The sequence below is a fragment of the Macaca thibetana genome, chromosome 9 (assembly GCF_024542745.1).
Source record: "Macaca thibetana thibetana isolate TM-01 chromosome 9, ASM2454274v1, whole genome shotgun sequence".
Classification (NCBI taxonomy): domain Eukaryota; kingdom Metazoa; phylum Chordata; class Mammalia; order Primates; family Cercopithecidae; genus Macaca; species Macaca thibetana.
This window is the reverse complement of record NC_065586.1, coordinates 95,433,168-95,452,571: the sequence shown is the minus strand read 5'-3', so window position 1 is coordinate 95,452,571 and position 19,404 is coordinate 95,433,168. Positions and strand designations below refer to the sequence as shown.

Here is a 19,404-nt window from a genome sequence, read left to right as displayed (position 1 = left end):
TGAGGGCAGAAAAAGAACATCAGTTCTAAATTCAGGTCCTGGAACAGTGACCATGTATGTCTCAGATTTTGTGGGTCAGCCACAAGTTCAAGCATATTGTCTTGTTGACTTTAAATTTTTTTTTTTTGAGACAGAGTCCGCTCTGTCGCCCAGGCTGGAGTGCAGTGGTGCCATCTCGGCTCACTGCAACCTCCGCCTCCCAGGTTCAAGCGATTCTCCTGCCTCAGCCTCCTGAGTAGTTGGGATTACAGGCGTCCGCCACCATGCCCGGCTAATTTTTGTGTTTTTAGTAGAGACGGGATTTCACCATGTTGGTCAGCCTGGTCTCGAACCCCTGACCTTAGGTGATCTGCCTGCCTGGGCCTCCCAAAGTGTGGGATTACAGGCACGAGCCACCGTGCCAGGCCAACTTTAAAAATCTTTGAGCACTTTTTCAGGTTGTTGCTCTGGACTTGAGGAGTCTTATACTATGGATTGGAGTAGGTCTGGCAGGGGAACTACTGGCTTGGGTGCAGGCTTAGGGGGCTACTGAAAGCTTGGGGAAGTACATCTTAGAGAGGCAAACACAGAAGCTTCTCAGGACTGCTGGGACCCTGGGCGCTCAGAGCAACACCACTGTCAAGGCAGCAGTGTTCAGCGTCTCGGAGGTGATATGATCCGAGACTTCAGGAAAAGTCTATAGACTACACCTTTGGTCAAAGCCACAGCTAGTTAGAATGTTTCCTAATCAGTTTCCTAATCTGTGAGGTAGGCCTAATAATAGCTACGTAACATTTATAAAGCATGGTACTGAACACTGTGATATGCCTTTTATGTACATTATCTCATTTATGCTCAAAGCTATTTTATAAGATAGCTGTCATAATTTATACCTATTAACATAAGGATACTTATCTATTCAGACAAAAAAAACTGAGTCTTAGGTTTAATAACTTGCCTAAAATTGCGTAACTCCTAAATGAAGGAGCCAGGGTCTGAATCCAGGCAGAAACCCAACTCCTAATACTGCCCTACACAGTTTTCCTGGGAGAATGAATCAGACAGGGCCTGATGCATGGTAGGTGCTCAGTAAATGTTTCCTTTCCCTGGCTGTGTAAGGAGGTTGGAGGTTTAATGCAGGGGCTGCGGTCCCAGGGCTCCCCTCAGCCAGCTTTCCCCGGGCCATCCCAGTACCCAAAGGCGATGATCCCCCTTGTTCTGCTAGGCCCAGTCGGCCTCCCTGACCTGCTGTCGTGGGAACGGCTACCGGAGACAGTGTGAGCTGCTGTGTGCTGTGCTCCTCGAAGTCAGTCATTTCTTCCTGGGTGAAGGCCAGCTCCTCCATCCTCAGGTACACTACCTCGCCGGGGCTTCTCAGCCCATCTGAGCGGCTGCCTGGGGAGGACAGCACGTGCATCACCTCTCTGCTTTGGAGAAGACCCAGGGCTCAGGTGGTGTGAGCCCTGGGCAGGGCTAGAAGAGGAAGGCAGGGTCGTCCTCACCCCACACCAGCCCGGCCTGCCCGTCTGCCCAGCTGACTTACACGGCAGGCTGTTCCTGTTGTTCAGGAGCGTGATGGCGGGGTCATCCTTAGGGGTCTGGGGTGTGCCCCGGGTTGTGGGGGCCTTGGTGGAATCCCCATCTGTGAAGGCCTCCATGTCAGGGGACTGAGGTGAGCTGTCCATGTGGCAGGCAGTGAGTGCGTTCTGATACTGCTGCCGTGTGATCTGGAAGGAAGAGGGCAGGAGCTTAGGAGCAGCTAGGCAGAGCCCTCCTGGATGCAGCCAGCCTTCCCAGGCTCGGGGGCAGCCTCGCTGGGGTGCTTGGAACCCTCGGCCTCTGAGGCCTGAGATCCACCAACGGGGGCCTTACCCACGCTGTAGCAGTCCAGCAGGGACAGTGAGGGGCCCTTTGCTGGTCTGCCACCAGCTCCCACTGTTCCTTTTTATTGGCACCTGGAAGAACCAAACCTTCTGAGACGCTGGAGAGGATGGAGGGCATCTTCAGAGAGCCAGGTGGTTGTCCATGGAGAAGTTTAAAACACACATTTATACTATTGCCAAAGGCCCAAAGGGTCAGTCGGGGGTGACTTGGTGAGAATAAGGTAGGACTCCAGCAGCGAAGCTCTCATGCCCCAGGTCTCAGTGTTGGGAAGCTGGAGGCTAGGGCCTGAGAGAACACAGGCATTTCTGATTTGGACTAAGCCCATCCCTGGATGTAGGGTCATGCTCCTATGTTGGCAGGGACCACAGCAGGGAGGTCTCCCAGCTGTCTCCTCAAATCACAGGAGTCAGACTTGTGATTTTCCTGCTGTGTCAAACGTCAGCCACAAGTGAAGGCATCTGGAGGGTCAGGCTGCAGCCAGACCAGACAGGAGTCTCCATGATTCCAGGCAGGAAAAATATAGATCAAATGTCTCTTCTAAAAGGCAGGAAGGTGTCTCGGTCACCCCTGTTCTCTGGGTATACAACACAGACAGGCACTGTGAATCCTTGCTAGCAGTGAAAACAGACTAGGTAGTGTGCCACCCTGTACAGGGATGTGAAACTGCTCATCAGTGGCTGGCACTGGGAGAAGAATGGAAATGGTATGTGGCATAATATCCTTCCCAATCATAGCATCTCCTTAAGCGTTTTCATCCCCCCTTCACTGCATTAGCGCTAGAGAACGAACAAATTCTGCTCATTTTGCCTTCTCTTTCCTTTGGGGCAGAATTGGTATCACATGTTGAAACAGGAAAGATTTCTGCTGGCAGTAGGAGGGGGATGGTTGAGGCTTACACACTGTGACAGAGAGTAGGCTTGAAGTTGGCTTTGTATCTGGTAAGGTCTCAACAGTGGCTCCTTGTCAACTACTCACAAGACCCATTATTTTACTGGACACGATCAATCCTTTCTTCAACAAACTTCAGGATATTTTGCAAGAGAACCAAGCAAATTCTAAGCACAACTAATCTAATCATAAAACACCAGTTAAGAATGCATGCCTTTTTGCAGAGCATATGGGACACACATATACAGAGATTCCAGGCTTCTAATCATACTTCTGCCCATTCAGGTGGGCAAATAGAGTTTTCTATTGATGGTTTAAATCAGTGATTCTCAAACCTCAGCATCAGAATTATCTGAAGGACTTGTTAAAACAAGATTGTTGGGTTTAACTCTGAGTTTCTCATTTGCTAGGTCTGGGGTGGAGACTGAGAATTTGCATTTTTAGCAAGTTCCTGTGTTCCTGGTGCTGCTAGTCTGGAGATCACACTTTGAGAACTGCTGACTTAAGACCTAGTTAAAATCAGATACAGGTACTACTCAGGTTTTGGTTTTTTTCTCTGAAGGATTTTAAAGGACAAAGCAGCAAAGTGTTAACAACTGGCTTTGATATTTTTTAGGTCAAAATGGTATGTTCTTTGCTCTATGGCGTGGAACCACAGGTCTCCACTTAGCATTTATCCAAAGTCTTCAATCGATTCAATGTGCTTGTTGAGAACACCTGACTTTTGCCACTCCCTCTGTTGGGAAGTGAGAAGTCAGGTTCCAAAATTTCCCCCAAAGATGAGGAAATTTGGCTCTAACACCAAAGGACGGGAAAATTCCCTAAATGACACTCGGTAAGCCCAGTAAAGCAGTTGATCTTACTCTATTTGGGTTCTTTAGTTATTTAGATTTGGCTTCTACTTTAGTCAAAGGACAAATGTCCCTTCACCTAAGAAATATGGCAGGAAACATACTGCCAAGAACTAAAGTTCAAGTCCCAATTTTGCCACTTTCAAGCTGGGAGACCTTGGCCAAATATATATACATTTTTAATCAGCCAATGGGCAAATGAATACACTGGCCACATTGTTAACCTCTCTGATCTTATAAAAGAGGCCCAGAGATAATGAGATAACATGAGTGAATCTATTATACAAAACTGTTAGGAATGGTTGTTTAAAACATGCCCACATGCATGTCTCACCATTTGACTTTATAACGGGCATACATTTCAAAGACAACTGTCAAGCTTACCATCTCATTATGTCTAAATTGCCCATGGCACACAGGGTGGAGGTGGGGCAAGGAGCAGTGTCCCCTCTGCCCCCAGAGTCAGTGTGACTGGAGATGCTGTGAAAGCAAGACTAGGTCTTGGAAAAATAAATCCTTAATCAAGAAAATAAAGCAAAAGGGAAAGTAGGGGAAGGAAGGCAATTCCAAGTATGGACAGTGGAGAAGGGGGACAGAAGGAAAGGGACAGTGAGTGAAGAAAGGAGAGGAGGAAGAGAGAAGGAAGGGGCTGTTTCAGTAGGCTTTGAAATGGATTTGCTGGCTCAGGGCCCCTCTGAGTTGGTAGATTGGCTGCATCCCCCAAGCTGGAAGTCTCTTGGGAATGACTGTTGCTGCAAAATGCTCTATATTATTCAACTAATTTATTTTTGGAAAAGTTCTGCCCAGATTTTATCTTCAGTGAGTTGTACCAGTCTTTTTAAAAAAATTTTTTTTTGAGATGGAGTCTTGCTCTGTCTTGCCCAGGCTGGAGTGCAGTGGTGCAACTTCTGCCTCCCAGAATCAAGCAATTCTCCTGTTTCAGCCTCCTGAGTAGATGGGACTATAGGTGCACACCACGACGCTCAGCTTATTTTTTTGTACTTTTAGTAGATACAGGGTTTCACCATATTGGTCAGGCTGATTTTGAACTCCCGACCTCAGGTGACATCACCCTCCTTGGCCTCCCAAAGTGCTGGGATTACAGGTATGAGCCACCATGTTTTAAAAAAACAATGATAGGCCCCTCTTATTACCCGGTATCAAGGATCCAGGAACTCTAACCCTCTCTTTAAGCATTGTCAGGGAGAAAAGGATGGGAAGAAAGTAGTTTTGGTAACAATACTGAGTGAATGGGACACAATTCCTTGTAAGGTACTGAGTTCCTCATCATTGGAGGCATTCACACAGATATTAAACCACCACTTGTCAGTGATGCTAAAGAGAAGATTCAGACAGCCACAGCCAGGGTCTGCCATTAGTGGGAAGAAGCACAGCAGTATACGGCAGTGAGAGTGGGGAGGGGCACGGGCTGGAGAGCGTCTGCACTGTTGGTGGGTGTTTATATAAAAGGAAAGGTACCACCCAATGGCTAAATCATCTATGTGACTCACGGCCTTAACAGCCTTGCTTTCACACAGCTCCATTTTTAAAAAAAAATTTTTTAAAAATCATGAACTCCTGCCATGTCAATGTGTTGCCTTAAAAGAAATAGTTGACAAACTGTCAATGTATCCAACTCTGCTCTGCTTCTTCCAGAGGCATTTCTAGGTTCGGGTATCACTTCTTGTCAGTTCCTTCCCCTTGTTCAACAACTTACGACAACTTCTTTTAATCTAGCATAATACTGCTGAAGAGAAATATAACGTGAGTCCCACGGGTAATTCAAAGTTTTCTAGTGGTCACATTTTACAAAGTAAAAACAGGTAAAGTTAATTTTAATAACATATTTCATTTAACCCAATATATCCAAAATAATTTCCCATCATCATGTGATTAGTATAAAGTGATTAGTGAGGAATTTTACATTCTTTTTTGTACTGGTCTTGAAATACAATGTGTATTTTGCACTTATAGCACATCAGTTTGAAAAAGTCACACTTCATGCGTTGAACAGCCACATGTACTAAATGGCTGTATTTATACATGGCTACTGGCTACTGTACTGGATGCTGAAGGTTTAGTGGACTGCCTGAACGGCTGTGCCCAGTTTCCATGACCTGGCCTCGCAGGGCCAGCAGCACTCCCACTACTCACCAGGACAGAACCACTGGTCCCGCCCAGCTCCTCTCTCTACCCAGTCCCTTGAATGCACCATGTCTACTTGCCTTCCATACGTGTTTAAGGGTGTCCCTTTGCATGGCATTGCCTTAACTCTCCTCTTGTTCTTTCCAAATTCCTAAAGTACATTGTCCAGCCAATTAGTGCTTAAAAAATTCCAGACAGTGGCTCACGCCTGTAATCCCAGCACTTTGGGAGGCCGAGGCAGGTGGATCACGAGGTCAGGAGTTCGAGATCAGCCTGACCAACATGGTGAAACCCTGTCTCTACTAAAAATACAAAAATTAGCCAGGCATGGTGGCGCATGCCTGTAATCCTGACTACTCAGGAGGCTGAGGCAGGAGAATCACTTGAAACCAGGAGGCAGAGGTTGCAGTGAGCCAAGATTGTGCCACTGCACTCCAGCCTGGGGGACAGAGAGAGACTCCATCAAAAAAAAAAAAAAAAAAAAAAAATCCACATAATTTTGTAATGAATTAGATAGTACCCTGCATTGGTCACTATTATTTAACTTACCTTAAGCTTCCTCTCTCTAACTAGGTCTTAATCTACTTATAAGGCAGAGAATATATTTTTATTAGATTTATATTTCTATAGTATAGCTCATGGCACCCAGAACCATTGTTAGTGCTTAACAAATACTTATTGATTAGCTGATTGAGGGAATCAAGCCACTTTTCAACAGACGCCATGTTTTTGTTTCCTCTTCACTGCAGTAGATATAACCATTTATTAGCAACAGCTTTAGCTCAAATTGTGTTCTCTTATAGAGTGGCCAGTTTAGAATCCAAGCACCTACTAAGCTACAAAGGAAGCGGAGGTCTGTTTATTCTGAAACTAGCAAAAAGCAAGGGTGCCTTTCTGGACATTTTGACTTAGCAGCCAAGGTGTCCGGAAGTTAACCTTTAGGCTAATGTGATGTCTCTTGTCATTTTATTTTAGAGACAGGGTCTTGCTCTCTTGCGCAGGCTGGAGTGCAGTGGCATGATCACAGCTCACTGTAACCTTACACTCCTGGGTTTAAGCAATCTTCCTGCCTCAGCCTCCCGAGTGGCTGGGACTGCAAGTGCATGCCACCATGCCTGGCTAATTTAAAAATTTATTTTTGTTGAGATGGGGTCTCACTTAGTTGCCCAGGCTGGTCTCACACTCCTGGCCTCAAGTGATTCTCCTGTCTCAGCCTCCCAAAGTGGTGGGATTACAGGTGTGAGCCACTGCACCTGGCCTCCTGTCATGGTATGATGTTCTGTTTTCACTTTCAAGTGGTGTATTCCTCCCTGAAGACACAATGCTGCAATCTAGGGATTTGGCCACCAGATGGTGATGAGGAATCTTGGTCAAGGTTATGCAGTCCAGACTGTAAGACATCTGCCAAGTATTCTTAGCTTAATGATGACATAGAACACATTTCAAAAAACCTTCATAAGAATTCTTTGGTACCTTCATAACTTATTAACTACTATTAATCATGGCTTTGTTTAACACCTTTCCCAGATAACTATTAGATGCACCTTTCTATCCCATTTTGTAGCTTATCTTGAAGTTCAATTACTCCTGGACCTTCAGTCTGCTGGATATAAAAAGCCCTTGCAAAACCTTCCAGCAGCCAACCACAGGGACTTTGACCTGTGAAAACACTTATATTGCAGTCTTCTCTTTAGCTTCCCCACAAACTCTCATGTTAAAAAACACAGTAACAACAAAAGGAAACGGGGAGAGACGGGTGAGGGAGGTAGATAAATGAGCAGCCTAAATAACATCCCTAACACAGTCTAATCAATCGAGGAGGTAATTTTCAATGTTAATCTAAGGTAGAATTTTACATTAAAAAAAAGAAAAGAGAAAATCAAGACAAAAAAGACACTTGTGTTAAGAGTTTGAACTCACAGAATTCCTTTTTGGAGAACTACCCATTTTAATCAAAGTTTTTTTTTTGAGACGGAGTTTCGCTCTTGTTGCCCAGGTTGGAGTGCAATGGCGCCGATCTTGGCTCACCGCAACCTCTGCCTCCCGGGTTCAAGCAATCATCCTGCCTCAGCCTCCCGAGTGGCTGGGATTACAGGTGCCCGCCACCATGCCTGGGTAATTTTTATATTTTTAGTAGAGATGGGGTTTCGCCATGTTGACCAGGCTGCTCTTCAACTCCTGACCTCAAGTGATCTCCCTGCCTCAGCCTCCCAAAGTGCTGGGATTACAGGTGTGAGCCACTGTGCCTGGCCTAAAGAGGTTTTTGAATAACACTTTTTTTTTTTTGAAGACAGACTCTCACTCTTGTCACTCAGGTGGAGTACATTGGCGTCACCTCGGCTCACTACAACCTCCGTGTCCTGGGTTGAAGCGATTCTCCTGCCTCAGCCTCCTGAACAGCTGAGATTACAGATGTCCACCACCACGCCTGGCTATTTTTTCTTGTATTTTTAGTAGAGACAGGGTTTCACCATGTTGGCCAGGCTGGTCTGAAACTCCTAACCTCAGGTGATCTGCCTACCTCAGCTTCCCAAAGTGCTGGGATTACAGGTGTGAGCCACTACGCCCAGTTGAATAACACTTAATTGGTTTCCACTTTCCTCTCAACTTCTCTACTTTTGAAATTTAGTCTTAACTTCAAAATATCCAGATGGAAAGAAAGACCAAGTTCTGTGCTGCTCAGCTGCACTGATCACAGCAAAGTCTTCTGTTTGGACAAAAAGGACAGACACACCCGAGAATTGACCTGGGATTTGGCATTCTCAACACTGCCACTATCTCACATTAGGAAACAGACTTTTATGTTCCTTGTGATTTGCAGAATGTTCCTTTTCCTTATGTTCTAGGGTTGGAGATATGAGATCATTGGCAAGTTTTGTTTTTGTTTTTGTTTTTGAGACAGAGTCTCCCTCTGTCGCCCAGGCTGGAGTATAGTGGCGCGATCTTGGCTCACTGCCATCTCTGCTTCCCAGGATCAAGTGATTCTCCTGCCTCCGCCTCCCGAGTAGCTGGGATTACAGATGCCTGCCAACATGCCTGGCTAATTTTTGTATTTTTAGTAGAGATGGGGTTTTGCCATGTTGGCCAGGCTGGTCATGAACTCCTGACATCAGGTGATCCACCCACCTCGGCCTCCCAAAGTGCTGGGATTACAGGCGTGAGCCACCATGCCCAGCCCATCGGCAAGTTTTAAGAAAATCCTTACAAACTTAATGCTAGGTAATCATCTTAGCACATTCCCCTGAGGAGCTGCCAAATCCATCACCTGAAAGTACTGTCCAATCTGTAAAGCCTAATGATGTTTTGCCCATTGAACATGACTCTTCAAAATCTCCTTCACTTTTCTACTCCAAGCAGCAAACCAAATCTTCATACTGATTTTCTCAACTTCTGATATGAACGGTTATGGACTGAATGTTTGTGTCCCTTCAATATTCATATGTTGAAACCCTAACCCCAATGTGGTGGTATTAGCAGGTGGGGCCTCTGGGAGGTGATTAGGATATAAGGGTGAATTCCTCATGAATGGGATTAGTGCCCTTATGAGAAGAGAGCTTGCCAGCACTTTGGGAGGCCAAGGTGGGAGTATCACTTGAGGCCAAGAGTTTAAGACCAGCCTGGTCAACATGGTGAGACCCTGTCTCAATTTAAAAAAAAAAAAAAGGAGAGAGTTTACTTCCTTTCTTTGCTCTCCACCATGAGAGAATACAATGAGAGGTAATCTGAAAACTAGGTAGTGAGCCTTCATCAAATGCTGAATCTGTGGGCACCTTGGACTCCCCAGCCTCCAGAATGGTGAGAAATAAATATCTGTTCAAGCCACACAGTTCATGGTCATTTGTTACAGTGGCCAAAATGGACTAACATAAATGAAAAGAGAAACAAACATAAAAATTCTGGCTGAGTGCCATGGCTCATGCCTGTAATCACATCACTTTGGGAGGCTGAGGTGGGAGGATTGCTGGAGGCCAAGAGTTTGGAGTTAGAGCCCTGTCTCTACAAAATAAATAATAAAATAAATAGACAAAATAAAAATCCCACCACACTTAAAATAGAATCCAAATTCCTTACTCTGGCCTAAAGATTCCAGGTGTCCACCTCTGATGTTACATTCTCATGGAGCCTCTGCCTTTGCACACCGTGGGCCGGCACTCAGAGCTTTAAACTACCAAACTCTTTCCAGCCTCTGTTGTTTCTATCTTGAACATTCTCCCCCTCCCCTTTCAAGTCTCAGCAAAGTTGTCCTTCCTCAGCCTATCTGATAACCATTTCAAGAGCAGTCTCCTTGCCTTCTCTGCCCAATCACTGATCCCAATGACCTCTTTATTCCCTTCACAGCCCTTATTACTACCTGAAATTACCTAGGTTATGTGTATGGTTATCGTCTTTCTCCCCCATTAGCCTGTAAGCTCCCGAAAGGCAGCAGCTTGCTGTCTTCACCACAGTATCTCAACAGTGCCAAGAACACAGCAGGCCTCCATTAAATATTTGTTGAATCACGTACTCATATTATGACTTTCCATTTCTTTCCTCACAGATCACATGTCCAACACGACAACCAACCAGACTTAACATATTAGAGTTCTTCTTTTCCCACTTTTTTCCCTACCTCCCCTTCTGGGGAAGGTCTGCATTAGCAATGAGAAAAATTCAGGGCTGGAAGCTATGAGAAGCAGAATTGTGGGCTATGGTTTTCTAAGGTTTAACTTCCTTGTCACATTAGACTTAAGTGTCCACAGTCATATGCACCCATGAGCATTGCCCAGTCAGCTCGTAAAGGCACTTCCCTGGGTTCCTTTAGCTCCGATGTCCTATCACTCACTCTAAAGCCCACTGACTTTAGGGCTTGGATTCTGGAGGCAGAAAGACCCAACTTTGAAGCTTGGCTGTGCCATTTACTAGCCATGTGACCTTATACTCCTCAAACCGCAACTCTTCATCTAGAAAATGGGAATGACAGCAACACCTACCTCATAGGGTGACTGTGAGATTAAATGGATAATTCAGACAAAGGACTCAGTAAAGTGCCTTGCACAGTTTACTGCAAAAAATAGTTATTGTCTCACCCGATCCCCCAGGTTCTATTCCTCCCTCTGGAAACATTCCATGGTTACTTTTCAAGGTTACTTTTATAGGCTGATATCAGTTTTAACTCAGGGCTGTCCACAAAGTCCTGAAACACAGAAAACCAGCCAGCACACACCCCTCTCCAAATAATCAAGGCGTGTGTTCTGGAAAGAAGGACCTTCTTACACCCTAGTGATTTCAGTGCACCTCTCATGACCCAGCCTGCAACTGGTACAACAGCTACCAAGTGAACTCACTGGGTGTTTTGTTGGCCTGGGATAAACGGGGCTCTAGCTAGATCTCAGGCCAAAGTTTGTAATGGTTTGCAGAATACTAGGAAACAAAGCAGGCTGGGCGCGGTGGCTCACACCTGTAATCCCAGCACTTTGGGAGGCTGAGGCGGGCGGATCATGAAGTCAAGAGATAGAGACCAACCTGATCAACATGGTGAAACCCTGTCTCTACTAAAAATACAAAAATTAGCTGGGCATGGTGGCGGGCATTTGTAGTCCCAGCTACTTGGGAGGCTGAGGCAGGAGAATTGCTTAAACCACGGAGCGGGAGGTTGCAGTGGGCCGAGATCATGTCACTGCACTCCAGCCTGGGCAACAGAGCAAGATTCTGTCAAAAAAAAAACAAAACCAAAAAAAAACCAAAACAACAAGAAAAAACACCTACGGAAACAAGAAAAGGGGAAAATGTTAAAGGCTCCTGTGCAATGCCAATCCCAGTGAGGGGTATGAAGAAACAGCTCCCCTCCTCTTTAATTATGAGGCCATGAGCCTTGCTACCTCTCTCCTGGGCAATTGCACATGGTTCTCTTCAAATAGCTTAGTAATTTTCAAGCAGTCCTATTAGTGACTACAAAAGATTTTCAGTTAACACACAGGTCAAGTTGTATTTTAGACTTTAAGGTATAAAAATATATTATCATATGTAAAAGTATAGCATGGTTCCTTCTTTTTAACCAACAGACAGGCAGATGTATAGCATGGTTTCTTCTATACATCACTTGGTTTATTCATCACCTGCAAACTTATCTTAGAAAAATCTTATCTTAGAAAAACCAATGAATAAAATCAAACTGATGCCAATGGTAGGGGATCCAAAGGAAATGATTCTGGCAGCAACTTGTGTCAGACAAGCTAACCTATTGCTTTGTGCCTCATTTCCTGATAAAAGGGGGCCAGGAGATGTCAAAAGAGTGACAAATAATGAACAGTCCTAAAGCTGACTGAAAACAGCCTTTATACAGCCAGTAGCAGTTACCACCCAGCAGTGTACTGGAACACAGGGGAAGTCTTCTTGTCCCGGTCACCCAGCCAATGCTGCCCACTGGGAGGGAGAGGATAACCTTCCTGGGAGAGTTACCTTCACAAACTGCACATCGCTGAGGATGTGGACTGAGTAGTCAGGCGTGTAGAGGTTGTTGTTGCTGCTGTACAACTGTGTGTTGCTGCCCCCAAAGTCACTGCGCTCTCGGTTTGGAGACTCAGAGCGATTCAACCCACTGCAGCGAGAAGGGGACCGGTTTACTGCAGATGGTGAGAGATGGAGAAAAGACAAGGAGGGATGGGTGGGGAGGAAGAAGTGGAAGGGAGGGAGGGAGACAGGGAAGGAGGGGGAGACAGATGTTGTTTACTGAGGTCCCATACAACTTTCAGGCAATGGTAACACTGGGTGGTGGTGACGGGGCTCACCCTTCCCATCAGAGCCTGGGAAGCTGCTGAGCTGCTTTGTTGATGTTTATTCCTTTGAGGAACAAATGCCTAAGACAAACTCATGGCTCCCTTCCACTCGGGCTGCTCCCCACAACCTCTCCCAGTGAGGAGCTGGAGCATCTGTTTCCCCCAGACGGGGGATGGGTGGTTCACATCTTCCTTGGTTCTTGTCTTCAGATTAGGTGCACAAGGACCCTGCACGAGATGATGTCGGTACTATAAGCGTGGCTTGCTACCCTAGACCATGAGCCCCTCTACCATGGTGAGGTATTTTACATCAACTCCAATCACAAAACTTATTTTAGAAAGGCCAAGGCCTTGGGTTTGCCCTCAAAACCATCTGTCACAGCACAGGCAACCAATCTTCATGTGGCCTTACATTATAGTGGGAAGAAGTCAGGCCTGCTCCCACATTGGCAGGGCCTGGGACAAACGGAAGCCCACAAACCACAAGGATAAATATTTTTAAGTTAGAAGTTACATTAATAAATGGTAAAAACAGGCTTATCCTCTTCCTTGACAAATGTTCGTAGCAACCATGCCAGAAAACAGAGCTGTGGGTGGATAGCCAGCCCTGCCCCTAGGGCTTCTGGACCCCTGGTCCCCTAGGACTGTTTGGGTGGGGATTCCAGGATTCTGGATATCTGAAATGTGGTTTAGAAGGGAGGACACAGGCTTTGGCTCAGCACCTCCCTTTGGCCCTGAGAACTCCTTGCCCCATATAGATGGGCTGGACTGAGAAGGGCCAAGGTGTGGGTCTAGGGCTGGGCTCCCTCTTGCATAGGCCTGAGGGGAGCACTGGGATAATTTGCAGGCCTTCTGTCAAAGATCTCCTGAATGCTTTAGCCAGGTTCTTTTCACATTTTTAAGAAACACTTCTTGGAAACATTCGATTGAGACCGCGTCATTTGGTTTTATGTGAGCTGCCCTCTCCAGGAACAACAGAAAAGAGGATACCAAAGGTAACTCCAACATCATCTCAACCATGGAACCGCCCCAAGTGGTAGACTGCAAAGCTCCCCCAATCCTTCTGCTTCTTCCAAAAAAGGGGATGAGGAGGCTGTCAGCTTCTCTTAACACAGATTTAGCTCAGGGGGCTCAAATGAAGAATCAGATTATTTATAGATTCTGCTCTTTCAGGGTAGAACCTTGGGAATTTAATCCTGTCTCTTGAGATAAAGCAAAATATTTGATGAGCATCTATTTGGAATGAGTCATGGAAAGTTGATGATCTATTTAGCTGCCAAGCTGTTGCCTGGCAAACCATGCAGCAGAAAGAGTAAAACAATAGGTTGAATCATTTTCTCATTAGAACCCTAATCATCACTGCCTTGATCTGATTAGAGAATTAAGGAGTCCACTTCCAGTCTTCCCCTTCTCAGTAAGTGTCATCCACTTACATGCAGTTGCTGAAACCAGAAACCCCGGGATTGTCCTTGACTCCCGCCGCTCCCTCAGCCCCCCATGGAGCCTCGCTATCCATCTGACATAATGAGCCCATCGGTCATATCTCTGTCTCCACTCAAATCCCAGCTACCTCAGCCTCACCTGGACCACAGTCTCCCCACTTACTATCTTATAATCTGTTTTCACCTCAGCTGCCAGAATCGCATTTTTAAAACACAAATCAGCTTCCTATTGTGTCTGAATAAAATCCAAATTCCTTGCCGTGACCTGTTCCCTGCTTTCCTATCTGATCTTATCTTGGGGCCTCCTTTCCCCTCTCTTGCTTTGCTTTAGCCACTGGCCTCCTTGGGTGTTCTTAACCATGCAGGCTTTGCCCACCTCAATGAATGCCCATTTCCCCTCCCCACCTCACATCCTCCCCCCTCAGCTAATGGCTGTCTGCTCCTCAGTCATTAGCTCTCAGCTGAGGCACCACCTTCTCTGAAGACCTTGTCTGGTCATCGTAGGAAGATTCCTCCTGTTCTACTCTATCATGATCCCCTGTCCATCCTTTCAAAGCACTTTCACAAGCATTAATTACATATTAGTAACTACTTGTCACATCTACTTAATTCAACTTTTAATTCCACGAGGGCAGAGACGTCGTCTTCTCTGGTTATCCTCATTGTACGCCCAGCACCTAGCACCGTGCCTGGCCTAGAGAAGGTACTCAAGGAAAATGTGTGGAATAAATGAATCAGCACGTCAGGGTCCCACAGGGCAATACAATGACTCTTATAGTTTATGATCTAAATTTGTGGTAAAAAAAGGTTTCAGAGATCTTAAATCATCACAAAGCTAAAGTCATTAAAGCTCTTAAATCATCAAACTAAAGCTCTTAAAGTCACCAAAGCTCTTAAATCATCACAAACCTAAAGTCATTCTGGGGAAGCTGACTTCCCCAAGAAGCGAGGGTGGGGAGCAGGACCCTCCAGAAATGTGGCTGGATAGAGTAAAATAGTGTGCAACTAGAATCAAAGGGCACCAAGAAGTCTCAGGCCTTGGCCCAGTAACTTGAGGAAGAGGCCACATGGAGCAGAAAGGCTGTTTAATAAGGGTATGTGAAACAGCGGGCCCTGAAGTCAGATGCCTAGGGCCCTACCCATCCACTGTGTGATGAGGGACCAGATCCTTCTCCAGAGCGACTAAGAACTGACAGGGACAGGGACAGCGATAGTGCTGTAGAGAACAACATGCAGCACCAAGGTGATTGTAAAAAGCAGTAGTGTTGGATAGAAAAAGGTACATTTCACTTCCGGGCCTGATCCCTTGAAAACAAACTGACGAATTCTTAAAAATAGAACTACCATTCAAGCCAGCAATCCCACGGCTGGGTATCTACCCAAAGGAAAAGAAATTATGTAAAAAAGATACCTGTACATGTATGTTTATTGCAACACTATTCACAATAGCAAAGATACAGAATCAACCCAAGTGTCCATCAATGGATGACTGGATAAAGAAAATGTGATTTTGTACATATGTGTGTGTGTGTGTGTGTGTGTGTGTGTGTGTGTGTGTTTCTGTGTGTGTGTTTGTGTACACACAATGAAATATTATTCAGCCATAAAAAGAACGAAATCATGTCTTTTGCAGCAACATGGATGGAAATAGAGGCCATTATCTTAAGTGACATAACTCAGAAAGTCAAAGGCTGCATTATTTCTCTTGTAAGTGGGAGCTAAATAATATGTACAAGTGGACACAGAGAAATAATAGACATTGAAGACCCAGAAGGGCAGGAGAGGGTGAGGGATAGAAATTACTTAATGAGTACAATGTATACTATTGGGGTGATGGCCACACTAAAAGCTCAGACTTCACCACTATGCAATATATCTGTGTAACAAAAATGCACTTGTATCCCCTAAATCTATTAAAAAAAAAAAAAAAAAAAAAAAAAAAAGAACAAATTGATGAGTTCTGACTTGGCCAGACCCATCTGTGGCTGTTTCAGGGTGGCGGCTGGATAAGTCTGCGTTCTTTCCTCCAGGCTAGTTGCTGCAGAAAAGCGGGACAGGGAGTCCTGCCCATGAGTAGCTCCTTTGGCCCCAGTGCAGCATCTGGAAAACCATACCTTGACCTGGTGGGTTTTGACCTCAACTCAGTTTGGACATAACCAAGGGAAGAAAGTGTGAGCAGGGCTTATGGCTTCAGCTGCCCAGAGAATCACCACCATTTCTCAATAATCCTCCACTTTGCCTGGCCAGACATGGGCTTCACACACCCTACACCAGTTGTTCCACATCCTCATTTCTTACGTCACAGTTCAAGATATGTTCAGGGAGGACAGCAGGGAAAGAGCCCTATTTTATCTCCTAAACTCCTTCCATCTGTGGAAGCTTCTCCTGTTGGAGACAGAGGCAACAACTACATCCCAGTTGCCCCCAAAGCTCTCATCGTTTCACTGGCACCCAGTGTGGGTGACACCCACAGGGACTCACATGTCAAACACAAGCTACATCACTGTTATGCTGGGAGGAGGAAAAACACGTCTTTTTTTTTTTTAAAGTAAAAACAATGCTATTGAAAGTTTATTTATAAAATCATACAGGATTCCCAACACCAAACGATACAACTGTCTTACAAAGATTGAGTCTATAAAAGCAATTTTTAAAAGAAAAAAGAACCTTTACTCCATGAGAAAGTCCCAGCTCCTCTGGGTATTGTGCGAGATCAATGTTTTTGTGTCCTGGAGTCTGACATTCCTCAATAGGTGGGATGCTGATGACTTGGCATTTTGGTAATTGTGCACATACACTCAGAAGTTTCTGAGCAAGGGACATGGAAATGCTTTTAATAAAAAGCAGAAGAAATCAGTAACAGACGAGTGTCCTAGCAGCATGGCAAACTAGTTCAAGTTGTGTAATTCCCCTTGGCATATCCTAAAAGCACAGAGGCACAGTTTGGGGGAGTGAAGCAAGGAGGAAAATCCTAAGTATAGTGCAAGGAGGTCTGGAAGGAGACAGATCAAACAGTGATACGTAACACCGACCACGGGACCTGTCAACAGGCGGCAGGCTAAGCCACCAACCCATCCCTTGCCCACTCTTGCTCTTGCATCAGACCCTCAGGTTGGCTCAGGTGTAACTGGGTGATGAGGAGCAGGGTTTTTTGCTCTATGAAATTGTGACAAACCTCATTCCTGTAGCCTTTGAGTGGTCAGTCTGTAAGAGATACCTGTCCTGGGTTGGCTACTTGGATTGCTGAGGTTTGGGTGGAGAAGGCACCAGGGTAAAATCGGGGGCAGGGTGGCAAAGGGTATGGAAGAGGAATTCACACTGAGTTGGGGCTGGATGGAATCTCCTCTCCTTCTGCAGTCATAGTCAGGCGCCCTGAAAATCTGGACGCAGCAGCTCTGGGACTCTTGCTTCATTTGTGACACCTGTATCCAGGGAGCCTTCACAACCCTATCCTGGAAGCAGACCCCAAGATACAGAAGTAGAATGCTAAGCTCCCATTTTCCTTATGGGGATTTGAGGAAAAAGGAGGGTTCAGGGGCTGCCTGCCTACATCTTTTGTAGCATCAGTGAGGGATGAGGGGGAATGGCCTACTTTGGTCTGACTGTGATTGTGCCATGGGCCATCTCTGTTCTCCAAAATGGATCAGGAAGCTTAATTACATAGACCTGTAAGAGTACAAACTAGCATTATTAAAATTCGTTATACTGGGGCAACATTTAGCATCAGACAACCAAACACCAAAGCCAGCTGTCTGTCAAAACTACAGTGTGAACTCTGAGCCCAAGTTAGGATCCCAGATGAACTCACTCACTTTACACGGAGCTTTAACGGTTCCCAAATGCTCATCACACAAGAGCCGACCTGAAGGATTATTTCCACTTACCACATTTTGCAAAGTAGAAATATTATTTTTAGAGATTCCCTGTATATTTGAGGAGAAAACTGTCATTATTGATCTCAGTGCACATTATGAATGGATAACTGAGCACTGAAAAGAAACCTTGGTTCCAAAGTCTCTGTCTCTGTGCTTTTGTGGATTTGAAAGAACTGTCATGGGGAATTCAAAATTATCTCCACCACCAGGAGAAGAAAGAAGGAGCGAATGTGGGGAAAGGGAATGATAACTGCAGTGGGGCTGTGTACTTTCAGGGGAAACCCCTGATCAGAAGTTTCATTTTTAAATGAAAGCACCTGCCAAGTTGGTTAACCACACCACACCCTGGAGGTAATCTGCAAACCACTGTGCTCTTATTTCAAACTAAGGCTCAAATAGAAAGAGACTCCCCATGGATAATGATGGCAATATTTGGTGCAGAGACCTCTGGCCTCAATCTAGTGTGAGCACCAGATTTGTTATTAGCACTGCTTTCAAAATGCAAATAAATCACAGCCCTCTAGAGGGCACAAAATGTCTATATTCAGAGGTAAAGCAAGGTCTCAGGCAGTAGGTGGAGAGCACGATCTAAGACTTAGATTCCAGTCCTTGTCCCTCTACATACCTACTACACATACAACACTGACTGACTTTCTCAGAGCCTGTTTTTTTGTCTGTTGTTTTTCAATGACAATTCCTGCCTATCTCCCAAAGTGATTGTGGGGAGTCAAATAAGACAATGACAGTTCTTTTTTAGACCTAAAGACCCTACTGGTTTCTAGGATTTATTTTTCCCCCATATAAGATAGGGTTGAGATTTAGCATATATGTAAATTAATGTATCTGGATCAGAAATCAGTATTTCCACTCAGGACATTTTGCAAAGTAAAAAGATTTTTTTAAGGTACTTTGGCATATTCTAGGAGAAAATGGCATCATTGTTGATCTCAATGCACATTATGAACGGACAGTCGAGCACTGAATAAGAACCCCTGGTTCCAAAGTCTCTGTGCTTACAGGGCCAGAAGTTACTGGAACTTCTTTCTACAAAATCCCAGACCTCTGAGGCTGCTTCTTTTAATGATATGGAACAAAAGCAAGAATGACAGAGGAAATATCACAGAATAGGTCCTGTGGATGTCACCTGATCACTGGGAAGGCACAGTGATTAGCTCTAGATAGAGACCAGACATAAGGTGGAGCGGAATAAGCCAAAGGAGAAGCTAGGCACTCCCTACCTCTGGTTTTCTCCCACTGTACGGACCATTGCTCCACCCTGCACAGTTAAACCAAGGATGGGAATAAGCTTACCTCTTTATGAGTAGGGTTTGCATTGTGTTGACACTAATCTCTTGTTGTGTTGAATACCCACAGTCACGGAAAAGGGGGGAAAGTTGAAAATACTCTCAGGGGCACGTGACAGCACCCAGAGTTGGATCAGAAGTCTCAGCACTTCCTGGAGGTTCTGCACAGCAGGAAGGTATCACTTTCATCTCTGTCTGACATTGGGTTATCATGAACTTTATCATAATCAATGCAGATGAACTAGAATTAACCTTCCTTTAACTGGGAAGTTACAATTAAC

General features: G+C 45.2%; 1 protein-coding gene across 2 annotated transcripts in view; it reads right to left on the bottom strand.

Annotated features, from left to right (window-relative positions):
• Positions 1 to 19,404, bottom strand: part of CNNM1 (cyclin and CBS domain divalent metal cation transport mediator 1) — a 67,984-nt gene that overhangs the window by 4,771 nt on the left and 43,809 nt on the right. For both annotated transcript variants that reach the window (XM_050805707.1, XM_050805708.1), the window contains 3 exons: positions 12,186 to 12,349; positions 1,523 to 1,706; positions 1,225 to 1,374 (listed from right to left, as the gene is read on the bottom strand). In XM_050805707.1, the coding sequence (XP_050661664.1) occupies positions 1,225 to 1,374; positions 1,523 to 1,706; positions 12,186 to 12,349 (498 nt within the window). The remainder of the gene's footprint in view (positions 1 to 1,224; positions 1,375 to 1,522; positions 1,707 to 12,185; positions 12,350 to 19,404) is intronic.